Consider the following 21,097-nt stretch of genomic DNA (forward strand, 5'->3'; position numbering starts at 1 on the left):
TTTGACTAACTCTGCTGTATTGACAAAGTCACCAAACGAGGAGACTGAACTAATGGCAAAATATCAATAGTCAATCTGATAAAACAGCTGGTGACTTCAGTAGACCAGCAGGTGTCACTAACAGCTTTGACACATAAACCTTTTTGGTACAATTGGTTGTAATGTTGAAAACCTTGGAAAGCTTTGTTTCCGCATTACACACACGCTTACATTTCCCGCCACACACTCTTGCAGAATCCTGATCCTCTTTACAGACCATACTAGCAATCTAAACAAGGAGTTGACTGACACACATGGCGAGAGGCTATCAGAGCAGGTTCATGATTTAATCACATTCAGATACAAAACTGTCAATCTGCCAGGATGGTTCCCATGGCAATACAGGGTTAATAAATACACACTCACAAGAGTTCATTTTGGAGTTTTTACACAAGTATGGGTGTGTTCAACTTGAGTCCTCTGGCAGACCGGTGGGTGCAGCAAGCGTGTTACGTTGCAACAGTTACTTGGTGTTGCGGAGTTCAGTTTGCGCTGTTGAGTTGCCATGATTACTTAGTGCTGTTGAGCACCGCAAGAGTCTTTATGCCGTAGTGACAGTAGCTGTAGCCTGACACAGTCGTCGTTACCTGTGTGATATACCTGCACACACAAAAGCAGTATTACCAACACACACAACAGAAACAATGTACCATTAAGATTTCCAGTGTGTAGTCTGCAGAAACAGACTGGCTATGGTGTGTGTATTACCGTAGGGTCTGCAGGAGCGGACTGTCTGAAGTGAAAGACAGATGAGGCCAACGATGCTGCTACCAGGAAGAGCTGGATCGCTGGGTTCACCTGCATGCACATAAGCACACAACATATGACTAACCAACTAGACAAATGAATGAGGACTGTTGTTTAACTTGTGTATGACGCACGTGTGTATTTTTCTTCCTACATTTTCAGTGGCGGCCACGATTTAAATGCATATAGGGGAAACACTGGTGTGTGTGAGGTACAGAGACTTACCTTACTGAGGGTGGTGGGTTTGAGCTGCGCTGTAGCAGGGGTTTAAAAACGTACACACACAGACAAAGAGACAGAGAGAGCGAGATGTAGTATAAACAGAGAAACGCCACAGATCTAAACATAACAGTACTGGACACACATCCATCTCCTTGTTCATGTATTCTGACCAATGGACTAGTGTCCATGACAGGCCTGAACCAGCCTGCTATGTGTGTATGACTTACAGGAGGGGAGACAGTCTTGTATCTGACGTAGGAAACAGCAGCAATCAGATCGACGTCTCTGATAATCACCAACGCTGTCAGGGGAGGTGAGAACACACACAGTCAGAAGAGCACAAAATGAACAACAAATTATTTGGTTCTCTCCCTCTACGCCGATTGTGTGGACATCGATTCCGGCGCCGACAGAGATGGCCGCCTCGCTTCGCGTTCCTAGGAAATGATGCAGTATTTTGTTTTTTTACGTGTTTTTTCTTACATTGTTACTCCAGGTAATCTTAGGTTTTATTACATACAGTCGGGAGGAACTATTGGATATAAGAGCAACGTCAACTCACCAACATTACGACCAGGAATACGACTTTCCCGAAGCGGATCCTCTGTTTTGCCTACCACCCAGGACAATGAATCGGATCCCAGCCCGCGAACCAAAACCACGACGCCGTAAAAGGGGCAGACGAAGCGGTCTTCTGGTCAGGCTCCAGAGACGGGCACATCGCACACCGCTCCCGAGCATACTACTCGCCAATGTCCAGTCTCTTGACAACAAGGTAGATGAAATCCGGGCAAGGGTAGCATTCCAGAGAGACATAAGAGACTAACGTTCTTTGCTTCATGGAAACATGGCTCACTCGAGACACGCTATCTGAGTCAGTACAGCCACCTGGTTTCTTCACGCATCGCGCCGACAGAAACAAGCATCTTTCTGGTAAGAAAAAGGGAGGGGGGGGGGGGGTATGCCTTATGATTAACGAGACGTGGTGTGATCATAACAACATACAGGAACTCAAGTCATTCTGTTCACCTGATCTAGAATTCCTCACAATCAAATGTCGACAGCATTATCTACCAAGAGAATTCGCTTCAATTATAATCACATCCGCATATATTCCCCCCCAAGCAGACACATCGATGGCCCTGAACAAACTTCATTTGACTCTATGTAAACTGGAAACCACATATCCCGAGGCTGCATTCATTGTAGCTGGGGATTTTAACAAGGCTAATCTGAAAACAAGACTCCTTAAATTCTATGAGCATATCAATTGTGCAACCAGGGCTGGTAAAACCCTGGATCATTGTTATTCTAACTTCCACAACGCATATAAGGCCCTCCCCCGCCCTCCTTTCGGAAAAGCTGACCACGACTCCATTTTGTTGCTCCCAGCCTATAGACAGAAACTAAGACAGGAAGCGCCCGCGCTCAGGTCTGTTCAACACTGGTCCGACCAATCTGATTCCACGCTTCAAGATTGCTTCGATCACGTAGACTGGGATATGTTCCGCATTGCGTCAAACAACATTGACCAATACGCTGATTTGGTGAGCGAGTTTATTAGCAAGTGCATCGGTGATGTTGTACCCACAGCTCTTATTAAAACATTCCCCAACCAGAAACCATGGATTGATGGCAGCATTCACGTGAACCACTGCTTTTAAATCAGGGCAAGGTGTCCCAGAAACATGACCGAATACAAACAGTGTGGCTATTCCCTCCGCAAGGCAATCAAACAAGCTCAGCGTCAGTATAGAGACAAAGTAGAGTCGCAATTCAACTGCTCAGACACGAGATGTATGTGGCAGGGTCTACAGTCAATCACGGATTACAAAAAGAAAACCAACTCCGTCGCGGACCAGGATGTCTTGCTGCCAGACAGACTAAACAACTTCTTTGCTCGCTTTGAGGACAATACAGTGCCACTGACACGGCCCGCTACCAAAACCTGTAGACTCTCCTTCACTGCAGCAGATGTGAGTAAAACATTTAAACGCGTTAACCCTCGCGAGGCTGCAGGCCCAGACGGCATCCCCAGCCGCGTCCTCAGAGTATGCGCAGACCAGCTGGCTGGTGTGTTTACGGACATATTCAATCAATCCTTATCCCAGTCTGCTATTCCCACATGCTTCAAGAGGGCCACCATTGTTCCTGTTCCCAAGAAAGCTAAGGTAACTGAGCTAAACGACTACCGCCCCGTAGCACTCACTTCCGTCATCATGAAGTGCTTTGAGAGACTAGTCAAGGACCATATCACCTCCACCCTACCTGACACCCTAGACCCACTCCAATTTGTTTACCGCCCCAATAGGTCCACAGACGACGCAATCGCAACCACACTGCCCTAACCCATCTGGACAAGAGGAATACCTATGTGAGAATGCTGTTCATCGACTACAGCTCAGCATTTAACACCATAGTACCCTCCAAACTCGTCATCAAGCTCGAGACCCTGGGTCTCGACCCCGCCCTGTGCAACTGGGTCCTGGACTTCCTCAACACTGGGGCCCCACAAGGGTGCGTTCCGAGCCCTCTCCTGTACTCCCTGTTCACCCACGCCACCAACTCAATCATCAAGTTTGCAGACGACACTACAGTGGTAGGCTTGATTACCAACAACGACGAGACGGCCTACAGGGAGGAGGTGAGGGCCCTCGGAGTGTGGTGTCAGGAAAATAACCTCACACTCAACGTCAACAAAACAAAGAAGATGATCGTGGACTTCAGGAAACAGCAGAGGGAGCACCCCCCTATCCACATCAACGGGACAGTAGTGGAGATGGTAGTAAGTTAAGTTCCTCGGGGTACACATCACGGACAAACTGAATTGGTCCACCCACAGACAGCGTGATGAAGAAGGCGCAGCAGCGCCTCTTCAACCTCAGGAGGCTGAAGAAATTTGGCTTGTCACCAAAAGCACTCACAAACTTCTACAGATGCACAATCAAGAGCATCCTGTCGGGCTGTATCACCGCCTGGTACGGCAACTGCTCCGCCCACAACTGTAAGGCTCTCCAGAGGGTAGTGAGGTCTGCACAACGCATCACCGGGGGTAAACTACCTTCCCTCCAGGACACCTACACCACCCGATGTCACAGGAAGGCCATAAAGATCATCAAGGACAACAACCACCCGAGCCACTGCCTGTTCACCCCGCTATCATCCAGAATGCGAGGTCAGTACAGGTGCATCCAAGCAGGGACCAAGAGACTGAAAAACAGCTTCTATCTCAAGGCCATCACTGTTAAACAGCCACCACTAACATTGAGTGGCTGCTGCCAACACACTGACTCAACTCCAGCCACTTTAATAATGTATGTAAAAATGTATCACTAGCCACTTTAAATAATGCCACTTCATATAATGTTTACATACCCTACATTACTCATCTCATATGTATATACTGTACTCGATACCATCTACTGCATCTTGCCTATGCCGTTCTGTACCATCACTCATTCATATATTTTTATGTACATATTCTTTCATTCCTTTACACTGTGTGTATAAGGTAGTTGTGGAATTGTTAGGTTACTCGTTGGTTATTACTGCATTGTCGGAACTAGAAGCACAAGCATTTCGCTACTCTCGCATTAACATCTGCTAAAATTTGATTGGGATTATTAGCACTAAGATTTATTTGAATATTGCAGCAAGGAAGGACTTACATTTCAACACACACAAACACACAGACCTGGGATGAGCTGAGCGTAGGGGAGACTGATGTAAAAAACGCTGATGAGGATCTTATCAGCCAATGGGTCGAGAGCGCTGTCTAACGCAGACTTTCTACTGGCCCAGTTACTGGCTATATAACCACCCAGCTACAGAGACAACACACAGGGTTACCAGAGGGTGTAGTGTGTGTATAGTGGTGTATGGTTATTGTTTTTATTTAAAATCAAAGTATTTACAAAGTGTGTGTGTGTGCAGGCAGGTGTGCATACCACATCAGTAAATCCAGCCAAAGTGAACAGTCCCAGAGAGAGGTGAAAATGTTGCTCAGTGATCAGGACTCCCAGGACCGGAGCCAGCGCGATTCAACATACACACAGCAGGTTGGGGATCGTCCTCGGATTTTCATACTGGAACACACACACAAAATTTAGAGAACATGTTTAGCAACATTCAGTGCAAGATTGTGCATTGTTGATCTGACTAGAGAATGTGTGGTTCTGTCTGTCTTAATTCATGCCTTGACAGTAAAGTGACAGCATGGGAAACCAGCCCTAAAAGTATAATCTAATATGGTATAATTTTGCCTTCATCAGGGCAACTTCTTTCACAGACAACAATGAATCTGCCAAGAGTAAGACTACCACTTGTCTTACCACATTTCCACAACACCTACCAATTATTTAAACCTGAACAGCCCCTGGCCAGGATCGGGTGGTTTCCCTCAGGTCCTCTCCAGGTGTGCTGTTGTCCGGTCTTCCATTACATATACCTCTCCCGCCTAGAGGCACACCAGACCTCACCGGGCACAACCTCAGCCGAGAAGTCCTTCGGATATAAACTAAAGCCCTTTTCGTTACCCTGCATCCTCTCCTGCGATAGTATCAGGTGACGCTTTCGGTGGAACCCTTCAGCGCGTGTCCGGTAACCTCTGGGGTCGACATGATTGGGATATTCGTGACATGTGGGGTGTGTTTCAGATTGTGTGTAGCTGGGGGACAGAGTATTCTGTTTTGAGTCTTTGTCTCTTAAACTCTGCCCTCGCACATACACCTGTCTGCTGCCCTCATGACGCAGTTGACCAACACACACTTCTCATCGCATTAAATTAACTAGGTGCCCTCACGCACACACCAAGTTATTTTTACAAACCGACAAGAAAAACATTGAAAACCGCGAACAAGACGCGACTTAAACTAACCTCATCTACTCCTTTACATATATCCTGCTGTTTAATACCTTCTCGACAGTTCATATTTTTCCCCAGTTTACTTCTTATCCAGCCAGCAACTCTAGCCGATAAATCCATGTCTTCTGCCGTATTCCGCGAGTTTTACGTCGTGTTGGTGGATGTCACTTCAAAAGAACAGTTCTCGCTGTGATAGTTTGGGTAATTATAAATCCGAGTATGCAGGACGTGTAACCAACTAGCTTGATGGTTCAGAATTTCATCTTGTACCCTGCCTCCTTTTCTGTGCAAATGTTAACTATTTCACTCATGCGCACTAAGCGAGATACTAGACCAAAATAAATTTGCGTCACAGCTGAACAAACAGCGCCTCTGCGCAGCTGTAAGGAGTCTATTAGGAGCTACTTTATTTTACTAAAGTGTTCGTAATATTTGTAGCCGATTTATTTTACCACACACAGCCTCGAGTATACAGGTAAATTAATGTAATAAGTGTACAAGCATGTAAAATATGAGTTGCGCCTGTCTAATCAGTTTTGTACTTGCAAAAAAGTTTTGCAAACATGTAACTTTTGACAAATGCAACAACACTAGCAAGCAGGTAGTGATGTATTTATTCACACAACACTTGCAAACATGTAACTTGATGTGAGAAAATCCAATAATATTTTGCAACTGGTGAATCAAAACTACATTTGCTTGTGTCGAATCTGTTTTTAGCGACTAACCTGTGACAAAAGTTTTGTAAAAATCTGTACTTGTAAGAGTACTTCTTGCTTGCAGAGAAGCTATCTTAATTATATAGCTAGATGTCAATATCGAACCAATGCAATGATAGACATTTTATTGGCATGCTATGAGCTGCTTTTCCTGAAAATGTCTATCTGATACAGCTATTTGTTGTTCTAGTGCAATGTACATCACATGTGACAGCCACATCATATAGTCATGTATCTGCAGACCAGCGAGGAGAAATGCCTGCTTTAGGGACATTTTCTAGGAAAAGCATGGACAGATCGAACTATCTGTAGTACCATTATTATTTGAAACCACCACATGCACATCATCTGTATCAGTGTTACATTTCATATTGTTTTAATCTATTTGTATTGCTATCTGTCTAAAGTTGTACAAATAATCAGCATGAAGAATACTGAATTCTGTTGAATTGTCAAGTGGACTGAATTCTCATTCAAATAATGTTAACCAATTAAAAACAGTACTGTAGCAATGAGGTTTGTGCAGTAAGCTATAGGCCCACTACATTATCACCGTATACTGGCTTTGCTTGAATTGGGGCGGCAGGTAGCCTAGTGGTTAGTGTTGGGCCAGTAACCGAAAGGTTGCAAGATCAAATCCCTGAGCTGACAAGGTAAAAATCTGTTGTTCTGCCCCTGAACAAGGCAGTTAACCCACTGTTCCTAGGCCGTCATTGTAAATAAGAATTTGTTCTTCACATGAATTGCCTAGTAAAATACGTTTAAAAAATAAAAATTGTCCTGCCAATGCATTGTTGTTCAGGATATTTTTTTAAATTATATTTAAAAAATTGAGGTAGGCTATATGATCATAGATCCATTGTTGTATTACTTCTGAGGCACAGCTGAGTGAGCATACATTTAAATAATTTGCTTTTTATTTTACTGGGCTGATGGTGCCTGCATCTGATGGTCAGTCTTAGCAGAGGGAGAGCAGCAGACTGAGGGTCTGCCTCTCAACAGCCCTCCGCTCTCCCTTTCCTCCACTGACATTGACCAAAAAGGGACACAGTCTTCCAGCTGATTGTGAAACTCGAGTCGCACTGCATTATATCTGCCTTATGCACAAATTCATGATGTTACTCCTATGACCAGAGAAAATGAAATATTCCTCAATATACACTGCTCAAAAAAATAAAGGGAACACTTAAACAACACAATGTAACTCCAAGTCAATCACACTTCTGTGAAATCAAACTGTCCACTTAGGAAGCAACACTGATTGACAATAAATTTCACATGCTGTTGTGCAAATGGAATAGACAAAAGGTGGAAATTATAGGCAATTAGCAAGACACCCCCCAAAACAGGAGTGATTCTGCAGGTGGTGACCACAGACCACTTCTCAGTTCCTATGCTTCCTGGCTGATGTTTTGGTCACTTTTGAATGCTGGCGGTGCTCTCACTCTCGTGGTAGCATGAGACGGAGTCTACAACCCACACAAGTGGCTCAGGTAGTGCAGTTCATCCAGGATGGCACATCAATGCGAACTGTGGCAAAAAGGTTTGCTGTGTCTGTCAGCGTAGTGTCCAGAGCATGCAGGCGCTACCAGGAGACAGGCCAGTACATCAGGAGACGTGGAGGAGGCCGTAGGAGGGCAACAACCCAGCAGCAGGACCGCTACCTCCGCCTTTGTGCAAGGAGGTGCACTGCCAGCGCCCTGCAAAATGACCTCCAGCAGGCCACAAATGTGCATGTGTCTGCTCAAACGGTCAGAAACAGACTCCATGAGGGTGGTATGAGGGCCCGACGTCCACTGGTGGGGGTTGTGCTTACAGCCCAACACCGTGCAGGACGTTTGGCATTTGCCAGAGAACACCAAGATTGGCAAATTCGCCACTGGCGCCCTGTGCTCTTCACAGATGAAAGCAGGTTCACACTGAGCACATGAGCACATGTGACAGACGTGACAGAGTCTGGAGACGCCGTGGAGAACGTTCTGCTGCCTGCAACATCCTCCAGCATGACCGGTTTGGCGATGGGTCAGTCATGGTGTGGGGTGGCATTTCTTTGTGGGGCCGCACAGCCCTCCATGTGCTCGCCAGAGGTAGCCTGACTGCCATTAGGTACCGAGATGAGATCCTCAGACCCCTTGTGAGACCATATGCTGACACATGCACATTTGTGGCCTGCTGGAGGTCATTTTGCAGGGCTCAAGACATGCCACCAGAGGTCTCTTTACAGTCCCCAAGTCCAGAACAGACTATGGGAGGCATACAGTACTACATAGAGCCATGACTACATGGAACTCTATTCCACATCAGGTAACTGATGCAAGCAGTAGAATCAGATTTAAAATGCAGGTAAAAATACACCTTATGGAACAATGGGGTCTGTGAGGAGACACACACAAAGGTACAGACACATGCATACGCGCACACTGTGATATTGTTGTATGGTGATATTGAACATTTTGTGTTGTGGATATGTGGTGGTGTAGGGGTGTTATATGATGTACTGTTATCTTTAGCTCATTCAGTACAAACATAGTTCCCTGTTATCTGTAATGTGGGTGCTTTGTGTTCGGACCCCAGGAAGAGTAGCTGCTCCTTGGCAAATACAAATGTAATAGTTCTTAGGTCAAACTGTTCAGACGCTACAGACTTTTTCGTGAGACGACCGAGATGTCTCATGGTCTGACAAACACCACTATCTCCTTTCACAGCAGATGTGGGGGATTGAGACGCATCCAATGCAAAAAAAACATCTCTAGCTTAAACTGACCGATTTTGATCGGGATTTCATTGTTATGTAACTTAGATAATCGTCTCTAGGGTGTTAACTGTGCGTGTACCGTCATCCTGGCAGACTTGGACAGTTCCCGTGATAGTAACAGTGTCTCCAGGGACAGCACTGTCACAGAGGTCAGGTGACACTCCACCGTCCGGAGGGATCCGCCCCGCCTCCCTCTGCTCTCCTCCAATCATCTCCTGGACCACCATGGGAAATAAGAGTTTGCATACACAGCCTCAGCCTCCCCTAAACTCTTTCCCCTAGTCCATACTCCCTAGACACTGACCCCTAGCCCATACACCCAAGAAACCTCTGGAGCTCTAAATTGAATTGTATAGACCTATACAGTATAAGCATGATAAATAATAGCGTAGTTACTTGATATTATGCCAGTCCAGTGAGGGTGAGAGGGGAGCTCCTGTTGGGAATGAAGGAACGACTACGACACCTGGCTGCACGCACTGAGGAAACACACAGCCTGGGGTTCAATCCAATGTCGACTGTGGTGAAAGTGAATGTGTGTGTTGTACCTTGGTGGGCATGGTGAACTTGCCGTGTGGTAGGGTGAGTGTGATGTTGCTGACACAGACCACGGTACACACACCAACCGACCAAACACACTCAGGGTTCTCAGGGCTGTCAATGGCTCATAATTATACAACCTGAAACAGACACAGTTAGGGACAAACACATATTTCGAATAGCTGAGTCAGAGAGAGACCATGACTGTGTGTGTTTTACCTGGCACTGATGTGAGGTATGTTAATGATGGGGGTGTGTGTGTCGTCGTCGTCGTCGTCGTTAGCTAGTCATTGGAAGACGAACGTTGCTGCTCACCCGAGTTTCTTGTTGGGGAAGCGAACGTGACTTCTCTGAAGACAAACTTGAAAGATTAATCGATATTCTTTGGTTACGCTGCTTTAATAATGAGCTATATTGAAAATGTAATAGCTAGCAAACAATAGTAGTTAACAAAACGACCGTTTCTGTTGATGGCTCTGTTTATGTTTTCAACTTTGGAGCCATTTGACGCAACTTCCGCATCGCTTCGCTGCAGGATTTCTCAGAAGAACCTCTCAAGTCTCAAATGCATAAAACATACTTTGCAGAGTTTTGTTTTCAGTCTTGTATGAAAAGCTATATAGTGCACTTGTTATGGTAGAAAAAATATATATAAATGCAGAATGATTCTTACAAATAAGTCGTGCTGGAGTCAAACTTGTTAATTTTCTCCAGATCGATAGGTGGCGGTAATGCACCATGAGGGAATCAATAGATAAAGTCATACAACCGAGGAGGACTCTCATCAGCACCATCTCTCGGAATCCATTCCCAGCTGAACGGTTTCTGCGTAATATTTGTTTTTACCTTGTCGACGACACACACACAGCCCAAACAGCAATGGATACCTCCGGAAAAGAGAAGGAGGCCATGCAGCTGATGGCCGAAGCAGACAAGAAGGTCAAATCATCCGGCTCGTTCTTGGGAGGGATGTTCGGGTGAGATGAGATGCCCTGGTTCTCATGTAGCCTACCGAGTCAGTACAAGAGCGCAGATTCACTACTGCTGCATCACGGCAAGGGATGTGTCGATTTTTCTTGACATTGGACACAACACATCGCGAGTGTATTGGTTAGCTGTATGATGGTTAGGCCTATATTAATATAAATGGATTATAAGTCTAATTTTGCAGTAGTGTGGGGGGGGGGGGGGGGGGGGGGGGTCCTGTTTGTCGCAGTAAGGCCTCGGGGAAAAGATGTTCTGTGCTCAGGTCATCTGACAACATGTACCATTTAACCACCGGGGTTGTTGCTTCTTTTTTCTTTCTTTTTTAGCCCTAATTGGTAGTTACGGTCTTGTCCTATCGCTGCAACTCCCTTACGGACTCGGGAGAGGCGAAGGTCGAGAGCCATGCGTCCTCCGAAACACGACCCGCAAAGCCGCACTGCTTCTTGACACACTGCTCTTTTAACCCGGAAGCCAGCCGCACCAATGTGTGGGAGGAAACACCTACTCCTGGCGACCATATCAGCGTGCGTGCGCGGGACAGGGATATCCTGGTTGCTGCGACACAGCCCGGTATCGAACCCGGATCTGTAGCCGCTGCGCCACCCGGCCCGGGTTGTTGCTTATTACCGAAAACAGCAGGGTGCTTATTGGTAGCGGCCCATAATATATTCTGCAGAACAGACATCGCTCTCTGACATGTAGAGTAGGCCAGCTCTATTCATGAGATATTCAATATACTGAACAAAAATATAAACGCAACATGTAAGGTCTTGGTCCCATTTTTCATAAAAGATCACAGACATTTTCTATACCCACAGAAAGCGTATTTCTCTCAAATTTTGTGCACAAATTAGTTTACATCCCTGTTGAGTGAGCATTTATGTCACGTTCCTGACCTGTTTTCTGGTGTTTTTTATGTGTGTGATGGTCAGGGCGTGAGTTTTGGGTGGGCAGTCTATGTTTTCCGTTTCTATGTTGGTTTTGGGTTGCCTGGTATGGCTCTTGATTAGAGGCAGGTGTTTTGCGTTTTCCTCTAATTGAGAGTCATATTAAGGTAGGGTGTTCTCACTGTTTGTTTGTGGGTGATTGTCACTGTGTCTGTGTTTGTTGCACCACATGGTACTGTCTCGTCTCGGTCGTTTATGTGTTCCTCGTTTCATGTAAGTTCATAGTTTAGGTCTGTCTAGTTCGTTTTGTTGTTTTGTAAAATTATTCAAGTGTTCTTCGTGTGTTTAGTTTCGTCTTGTTAAATAAAGTTCATTATGTATTCACAACCCGCTGCGCCTTGGTCAACTCACTCACCGAAAGAGAGCCGTTACAGAATCACCCACCAAACCCAGATCAAGCAGCGGGTTAACGGACAGCAACGACAGCAGCAGCGCAAGAAGGAGGAATGGACTTGGGAGGATGTTTTGGACGGGAAAGGTTGCTACACATGGGAGGAGATCCTGGCTGGAAGGGATCGCCTCCCATGGGAACAGCTGGAGGCACTGAGGAGAGCAGAGGCAACCGGAGAAGGGAACCGGAGTTATGAGGGGACGCGTCTAGCACGGAAGCCCGAAAAGCCCGTGAGTACCACCCAAACATTTCTTGGGGGGGGGCTAAGAGGTAGTGGGCCGAGGGCAGGTAGGAGACTTGCGCCCACTTCCCAGGCTAACCGTGGAGAGCGGGAGTACGGGCAGACACCATGTTACGCAGTAGAGCGCACGGTGTCTCCTGTACGGGTGCATAGCCCAGTGCGGGTTATTCCACCTCCCCGCACTGGTAGGGCTAGATTGGGCATTGAGCCAAATGTCATGAAGCCGGCCCTACATATCTGGCCACCAGTACGTCTCCTTGGGCCGGCTTACATGGCACCAGCCTTACGCATGGTGTCCCCGGTTCGCCAACACAGCCCAGTGCGGGTTATTCCACCTCCCCGCACTGGACGGGCTACGGGGAGCATGCAACCAGGTAAGGTTGGGCAGGCTCAGTGCTCAAGGGAGCCAGTACGCCTACACGGTCCGGTATTTCCGGCGCTACCTCCTTGCCCCAGCCCAGTACCACCAGTGCCTACACCACGCACCAGGCTTCCAGTGCGTTTTAAGAGCCCTGTTCCTCCTCCACGCACTCTCCCTATGGTGCGTGTCTCCAGCCCAGTGCCTCCAGTTTCGGCACCACACACTAAGCCATCTGTGCGTCTCCAGAGCCCTGTACGCACTGTTCCTTCTCCCCGCACTCGCCCTGAGGTGCGTGCCCTCAGCCCGGTACCTCCAGTTCCGGTACCACGCACCAGGCCTATAGTGCGCTTCAAGAGGTCAGTGTGCCCTGTCCCTGCTCCCCGCACTAGCCTTGAAGTGCGTGCCGTCATCCCGGTACCTCCAGTTCCGGCACCACGCACCAGGCCTACTGTGCGCCTCAGCAGGGCAGAGTCGGCCGTCTGCCCAACGCCTTCTGCACTGCCTGTCTGCCCAACGCCTTCTGCACTGCCTGTCTGCCCAGCTCCGTCTGAGCCGTCTGTCTGCCCAGCGCCGTCTGAGCCGTCTGTCTGCCCAGCGTCGTCTGAGCCGTCTGTCTGCCCAGCGCCGTCTGAGCCGTCTGTCTGCCCAGCGCCGTCTGAGCCGTCTGTCTGCCCAGCGCCGTCTGAGCCGTCTGTCTGCCCAGCGCCGTCTGAGCCGTCTGTCTGCCCAGCGCCGTCTGAGCCGTCTGTCTGCCCAGCGCCGTCTGAGCCGTCTGTCTGCCCAGCGCCGTCTGAGCCGTCTGTCTGCCCAGCGCCGTCTGAGCCGTCTGTCTGCCCAGCGCCGTCTGAGCCGTCTGTCTGCCCAGCGCCGTCTGAGCCGTCTGTCTGCCCAGCGCCGTCTGAGCCGTCTGTCTGCCCAGCGCCGTCTGAGCCGTCTGTCTGCCCAGCGCCGTCTGAGCCGTCTGTCTGCCCAGCGCCGTCTGAGCCGTCTGTCTGCCCAGCGCCGTCTGAGCCGTCTGTCTGCCCAGCGCCGTCTGAGCCGTCTGTCTGCCCAGCGCCGTCTGAGCCGTCTGTCTGCCCAGCGCCGTCTGAGCCGTCTGTCTGCCCAGCGCCGTCTGAGCCGTCTGTCTGCCCAGCGCCGTCTGAGCCGTCCGTCTGCCCAGCGCCGTCTGAGCCGTCCGTCTGCCCAGCGCCGTCTGAGCCGTCCGTCTGCCCAGCGCCGTCTGAGCCGTCCGTCTGCCCAGCGCCGTCTGAGCCGTCTGTCTGCCCAGCGCCGTCTGAGCCGTCTGTCTGCCCAGCGCCGTCTGAGCCGTCTGTCTGCCCAGCGCCGTCTGAGCCGTCTGTCTGCCCAGCGCCGTCTGAGCCGTCCGTCTGCCCAGCGCCGTCTGTCTGCCCAGCGCCGTCTGAGCCGTCTGTCTGCCCAGCGCCGTCTGAGCCGTCTGTCTGCCCAGCGCCGTCTGAGCCGTCTGTCTGCCCAGCGCCGTCTGAGCCGTCTGTCTGCCCAGCGCCGTCTGAGCCGTCTGTCTGCCCAGCGCCGTCTGAGCCGTCTGTCTGCCCAGCGCCGTCTGTCTGCCCAGCGCCGTCTGTCTGCCCAGCGCCGTCTGAGCCGTCCGTCTGCCCGGCGCCGTCTGAGCCGTCCGTCTGCCCGGCGCCGTCTGAGCCGTCCGTCTGCCCGGCGCCGTCTGAGCCGTCCGTCTGCCCGGCGCCGTCTGAGCCGTCCGTCTGCCCGGCGCCGTCTGAGCCGTCCGTCTGCCCGGCGCCGTCTGAGCCGTCCGTCTGCCCGGCGCCGTCTGAGCCGTCCGTCTGCCCGGCGCCGTCTGAGCCGTCCGTCTGCCCGGCGCCGTCTGAGCCGTCCGTCTGCCCGGCGCCGTCTGAGCCGTCCGTCTGCCAGGAGCCGCTAGAGCCGTCCGTCTGTCAGGAGCCGCCAGAGCCGCCAGCCATTCAGGAGCCGCCAGAGCCGCCAGCCAGTCAGGAGCCGCCAGAGCCGCCAGCCAGTCAGGAGCCGCCAGAGACGCCCTCCGGTCATGAGCTGCCCTCCGGTCATGAGCTGCCCTCCGGTCATGAGCTGCCCTACGGTCATGAGCTGCCCTACGGTCATGAGCTGCCCTACGGTCATGAGCTGCCCTACGGTCATGAGCTGCCCTACAGTCATGAGCTGCCTTACAGTCATGAGCTGCCCTACAGTCATGAGCTGCCCTACAGTCATGAGCTGCCACTCAGTCATGAGCTGCCAGAGTCCCTCAGCCCGGACCTGCCAGAGTCCCTCAGCCCGGACCTGCCAGAGTCCCTCAGCCCGGACCTGCCAGAGTCCCTCAGCCCGGACCTGCCAGAGTCCCTCAGCCCGGACCTGCCAGAGTCCCTCAGCCCGGACCTGCCAGAGTCCCTCAGCCCGGACCTGCCAGAGTCCCTCAGCCCGGTGCTGCCCGAGTCCCTTATCCCGGTGCTGCCCCTTCATTTAGGTGGTTTTAGTTGGAGGGTGGTCATTGGGAGGGGGATACAGAAGCTGGGAGTGACTATGGTGGTGTGGGGACAGCGTCCGGAGCCTGAGCCACCACCGTGGTCAGATGCCCACCCAGACCCTCCCCTGGACTTTGTGCTGGTGCGCCCGGCGTTCGCATCTTGAGGGGGGGGTTCTGTCACGTTCCTGACCTGTTTTCTGGTGTTTTTTTTGTGTGTGATGGTCAGGGCGTGAGTTTTGGGTGGGCAGTCTATGTTTTCCGTTTCTATGTTGGTTTTGGGTTGCCTGGTATGGCTCTTGATTAGAGGCAGGTGTTTTGCGTTTTCCTCTAATTGAGAGTCATATTAAGGTAGGGTGTTCTCACTGTTTGTTTGTGGGTGATTGTCACTGTGTCTGTGTTTGTTGCACCACACAGTACTGTCTCGTCTCGTTCGGTCGTTCCTGTTTATGTGTTCCTCGTTTCATGTAAGTTCATAGTTTAGGTCTGTCTAGTTCGTTTTGTTGTTTTGTAAAATTATTCAAGTGTTCTTCGTGTGTTTAGTTTCGTCTTGTTAAATAAAGTTCATTATGTATTCACAACCCGCTGCGCCTTGGTCAACTCACTCACCGAAAGAGAGCCGTTACAATTTAATTTCTCATTTCCCAAGATAATCCATCCACCTGACCAGTGTGGCATGTCAAGAAGCAGATTAAAGAGCATGATCATTACACCGGTGCACCTTGTGCTGGGGACAATAAAAGCCACTCTAAAATGTGCAGTTTTGTCACACAACACGATGCCACAGATGTCCCAAGTTTTAAGGGATTGTGCAATTGGCATGCTTACTGCAGGAATGTCCATAAGAGCTGTTGTCAGAGAATGTAATGTTAATTTCTCTACCGTACGTCATTTTAGAGAATTTGGCAGTACATCCAACCGGCCTCACAATGTGTAACCACGCCAGCCCAGGACCTCCACATACGGCTTCTTCACCTGCGGGATCATCTGAGGAGGGGAAGGGGGGTGCTGAGGAGTATTTCTGTCTCTAATAAAGTTATTTTGTGAGGAAAAACTCATTCTGATTGGCTGGGCCTGGCTCCCCAGTGGGTGGACCTAGCGCCCAAGTGGGTGGGACTATGCCCTATCAGGCCCACCCATGGCTGCGCCCCTGCCCAGTCATGTGAAATCCATGGATTAGAACCTAATGAATTTATTTCAATTGATTGATTTTCTTCTATGAAGTGTAACTCAGTAAAAATCTTTGAAATTGTTGCGTGTTGCATTTATATTTTTGTTCAGTATAGATTTTCTTCAGTAGACAACGTTCAGTTTGCATCCTCCTGAATGAGACCCACTAGACAAAAACACATTTTCTGATGGTGTCCAGGTCTAGAACTCATATACCTTACAGTGTTGTTAAATGTTTGTGTGAATTTCAGGGGAAGTCACCACAAAGTAGAAGATGCATGTGAGATGTACGCCAGAGCAGCCAACATGTTCAAGATGGCCAAGAACTGGACCGGTGGGTCACTCACACATACATACAGCTGAAATACTACATACGTTCCATAGATATGATCATTATGTGTTTGTGTGTGTGTAGCTGCTGGTAATGCGTTCTGCCAGGGGGCCCGGCTCCACATGCAGCTGCAGAATAAACTGGACTCAGCCACCAGCTTCGTCGACGCAGGGAACGCTTACAAGAAGGCTGATCCTCAGGGTAGGAACACACATACTAGACTATTTATTTATTTGACTTTTATTCAACTAGTCAGTTAAGAACAAATTATTATTTTCATTGACAGCCTAGGAACAGTGGGTTAACTGCCTTAATTCAGGGGCAGAACAATAGAGTTTGACCTTGTCAGCTCAGGGATTTGATCTTGCAACCTTTCCGTTATTGGCCCAACACTCTAACCACTAGGCTATCTGCCTCCCCATAGGGCAAAGCCTCCCTAATAGTAGTCCCTACTAGTAGGTACTGTATGTTTCTGTCTGTGTTCTTTCTTTTTCAATCTCTCTGGTAGGAAAACCTAACCTGTCTTACTCCCTGCTCTCTCTTTCTCTATCTCTCTGCCACCCTTTCTTTTTCTCTCTCCCCTTCTTTCACTCCTCCCTCTCCCCATCTCTCCTGTAGAGGCTATCAACTGTATAAATGCAGCCATCGATATTTACACTGACATGGTAAGCCTGGTCCAACCCTTGAGCCCTGACCTCTAATTCCTAACCTGTGACCGCTAACCATACCACTGTCATCTTAACCTGCTTCACCCATTTCTATGTGCAATAGTCCATGTACTGTGTGTGAGGGGGCTTTGTTTTCTAGCCATCATTGGCTGATACCACCCGATATGAAGGCTGATACAGTGTTTATTCGAATGATTATGTATCAGTGTTGTCCACATGTGTATTACAGGGTAGGTTTACTATCGCAGCCAAACATCACATCACCATCGCAGAGGTGTACGAGTCTGAGCTGGTGGACATAGAGAAGGTACGGAACACACACACACACACACTCACTCACTCACTCACTCACTCACATCTAACTCCTTATGAACAATACTTTACGTGTGTGTCTCCTGTTGCCCAGGCAATCGCCCACTATGAGCAGGCAGCCGATTATTATAAAGGGGAGGAGTCCAACAGGTGAGTATCCAGTGTTCTGTAGTATAAATGAATACTATACTATTCAGTTATGATACACTCTACTACTACTATACTGTACTCAAATGCTTTGGTATTATACTACTCTAGTACTATTTATAACAGAGATTAGGGTTCAGTGGGAGTCGTCATGAGGGGTTCCCCAGAGCTCTATACTAGGACCTATGCTGTTCCTTATCTCTCTCTCTCTCTCTCTCTCTCTCTCTCTCTCTCTCTCTCTCTCTCTCTCTCTCTCTCTCTCTCTCTCTCTCTCTCTCTCTCTCTCTCTCTCTCTCTCTCTCTCTCTCTCTCTCTCTCTCTCTCTCTCTCTCTCTCTCTCTCTCTCTCTCTCTCTCTCTCTCTCTCTCTCTCTCTCTCTCTCTCTCTCTCTCTCTCTCTCTCTCTCTCTCTCTCTCTCTCTCTCTCTCAGTTCTGCTAACAAGTGTCTGCTGAAGGTGGGCCACTACAGCGCTCAGCTGGAGCAGTATCCGAAAGCCATTGAGATCTACGAGCAGGTGTGTATGTGTGTTTGTGTCTGCTTTGCATGCATTTTAAAGCCCTGAAATGTGATCAGCGCTCTCTGAGTGATGTAATGGTGTGTGTGTATCAGGTGGCCACCAATACTATGGACAACCCCCTGCTGAAGTATAATGCCAAAGAGTACTTCTTTAAAGCCTCCCTCTGTCACTTCATTGTGGACGAACTCAACGCAAAGGTATTATTATCATTATTAATGGTAGTAGTTGTCTGTTTTAAAACAAGACACACAGAGTAGACATATATCATTCAGATAATCCAACTGAACCGAGAAAGTACCTGTCAATTATTAGTGATTACAAGTGTGTGTGTGTTTTTACAGCTGGCCATAGAGAAGTATGAGGAGATGTTTCCTGCTTTTGCAGACTCCAGAGAGTGCAAGCTGCTGAAGGTAGACATGATGAACGCCTTTGTGTGTGTGTGTGTGTGTTAACGGACTTCACATTGCTTGTTTAACAGCATAGCTTCCTTCTTCACAAGCCCACACCTATCTCCCTCCCCCCTCTCTGTCTCTCTGTAGAAGTTGCTGGATGCCCATGAGGAGCAGAACTGCGAGGCGTTTACTGAAGCTGTTAAAGAGTTTGACTCCATCTCTCGTCTGGACCAATGGCTCACCACCATGCTGCTCCGTATCAAGAAGACCATCCAGGGAGATGCTGGAGATCTCAAATAAAGAGAAAAGAGGGGTGGGTTGGGGGGGGGGGGGGGGGGGGGGTAGAGAAAGATATGGGTAGGGAGAGAGGATGGAGAGATGACAGGGATGGAGGAGAGATATAGGGTTAGGGAGACAGGTCTCTATGTGTTTGATGTGTTCAGTGTAAAGAACTCCATGACTCTGTAGTTCATCATGTCTTACCATATCTCCCCTCAGACTCTCACACTGTCAAATACGTTAGCTGTTTCAACTTTACAAGTACCAGTTACCCAGGAGTTGAAAAAACAGTTGACAAATTATTAGATACATTATAGTATACATGTTTATACAACTTGATCTTTTAGTTAAGTAGGGTACTCTTACACTCATGTTTTTAATGTGAATCAGTACAATTTTTTTACAGTGTATGACACACCTTCCTAACTTGTCCACTGAATATCTTCCCTTGATTGGACCCTGTACAGGTTCATGTTTTAAAGTGTAGGGCTATACAGATAGTGTATGTAAAGGTCGTGTGTGCGTCCAATGTATCACATTGAAGCCAATATATCTGTGCCAGTGCTTGTTGTGTGTGTATGTTTGTGTGTGTGTGTACGCATGTGTCTGAGCGAGAGAGAGAAACCAAAGGGAATGAACACTTGTTCTGTGGGACTGTATCATGGTCATATAACGGTGTGTTAATAATTCTTGTCAAATCGGAGTCCTCTGTTATAAACGTATTTCTATTGATTATTCTCCTATGAAAATATGTATATATGTTTGAACCCTTTACTTTCCTCTCCTTTTGTCCCTCCCTCATATCACGACACTACTCCCTACACACTTCTCCCCTCACCCCTAGACAATCCTCCTAGCCCCTACACACTTCCACTAGCCTCTACACACTTCCCTTAACCCCTGGACCCTTATGTACTACGCCGTAGATACGTCCCCTAGCCCGCTAGACACTAATGATCTGGAAGAAATTGGATAGGTATAAGGACACATTCAGTTCTCTCAGATCTACACAGGTGTTAGGAGTCAGAGGTTAGGGGAAGTGTCTGTGTTGTAGTGTGTTGCTGTGTTGGGCTTTTGTGCTGTGTGTGTATTCCTCTCAGCATGTTGCCATGGTAATGTGTGTGTTCAGTGTTATTGTCAAAGTAGGTTAACTCAATGTATCGCTATGTTCATTATCACGTGCATAATGTACAAAAAATAAAACTTCAACAAACTTGCATTTGCTGCCTTGTGTGTGAGAAAGAGATAGAGCGATGGATCTATGTAAGGGATAATCAACGAGGAGCTATGCATTCTATGGAAAATAATGAACAACGTGGAAGGTATGTTCCACGACACACTAGCAGAGTAGCCGATATAAACGAGCTGGTGTGCAAGGTCGGTGGATTAAAATACAAAGGTATTTATTTTGGAAAACTAGAAGAGGAAGCCAACTATTGAGATGGAAAAGAGATGAAAGGGGGTAAGGGAGCACCATCATGTGTCTTCTCTCCTTGTCTCCAAACTCCAGCCTTTCCCCCTCATCTCCTCTTCTTGCTGCATGTGCCACCAAGCTCAACAGAAACAGGACAGTTGATGCTCATGTACAATAGGCCTGTGTTTGTTTGTAGGCTGTGCTAACACCATAATGCAGATCTTGTCCTACTGGTTTCATATAGGGCCTCAACAGTATTCCTGTATTCCAGGTGTTCCATCTATAATATAGGCTAATATTGTAGAATCTGTATGACCTCTCAACAGTGTTTCTGTGTTCTAGGTGCTTCCTGTCTCACGGTAGGTTCTGTGTTCATGCTACTGCCTGCCCCCCACCCCCCACCCAACATCATCGAGCTGTGTGATGTGGTTGTCGAGGATCCCCATGCTTACTTGTTCTTCCCACGTTCCTATGGGAACCCAGAGGCGCTGCTCCGAGCCCGGTGCCGGCGGCTACCAGCAAATGGAACCCGATGCCTGTCCCGACAGCTGGTGCTGGCCGTGGCACATTGCCATGACAACGGACTGGTGCTCAGAGA

At 48.6% G+C, this 21,097-nt stretch overlaps 1 protein-coding gene and 1 pseudogene across 2 annotated transcripts; one reads left to right on the top strand and one right to left on the bottom strand.

The window, feature by feature from the left end:
- Positions 1-305: 305 nt before the first annotated feature.
- Positions 306-10,663, bottom strand: LOC129812998 (cardiolipin synthase (CMP-forming)-like; annotated as a pseudogene).
- LOC129812997 (beta-soluble NSF attachment protein-like) lies at positions 10,634-20,302 on the top strand. Of its 2 annotated transcripts, XM_055865083.1 has the most exons (10): positions 10,634-10,863; positions 16,690-16,772; positions 16,854-16,970; positions 17,388-17,434; positions 17,667-17,744; positions 17,844-17,899; positions 18,327-18,411; positions 18,507-18,611; positions 18,756-18,824; positions 18,954-20,302. In XM_055865083.1, the coding sequence occupies exons 1-10, from the start codon at positions 10,766-10,768 to the stop codon at positions 19,104-19,106; spliced, it is 891 nt and encodes a 296-aa protein (XP_055721058.1). In that variant the 5' UTR covers positions 10,634-10,765; the 3' UTR covers positions 19,107-20,302. The 2 variants fall into 2 exon arrangements, with proteins under 2 accessions (XP_055721058.1, XP_055721059.1); XM_055865084.1 differs by lacking the exons at positions 10,634-10,863; positions 16,690-16,772; positions 17,388-17,434 and having other exon boundaries at positions 16,863-16,970.
- The last annotated feature ends 795 nt before the right edge of the window (positions 20,303-21,097 follow it).

The sequence above is a fragment of the Salvelinus fontinalis genome, chromosome 16 (assembly GCF_029448725.1).
Source record: "Salvelinus fontinalis isolate EN_2023a chromosome 16, ASM2944872v1, whole genome shotgun sequence".
NCBI classification, from domain to species: domain Eukaryota; kingdom Metazoa; phylum Chordata; class Actinopteri; order Salmoniformes; family Salmonidae; genus Salvelinus; species Salvelinus fontinalis.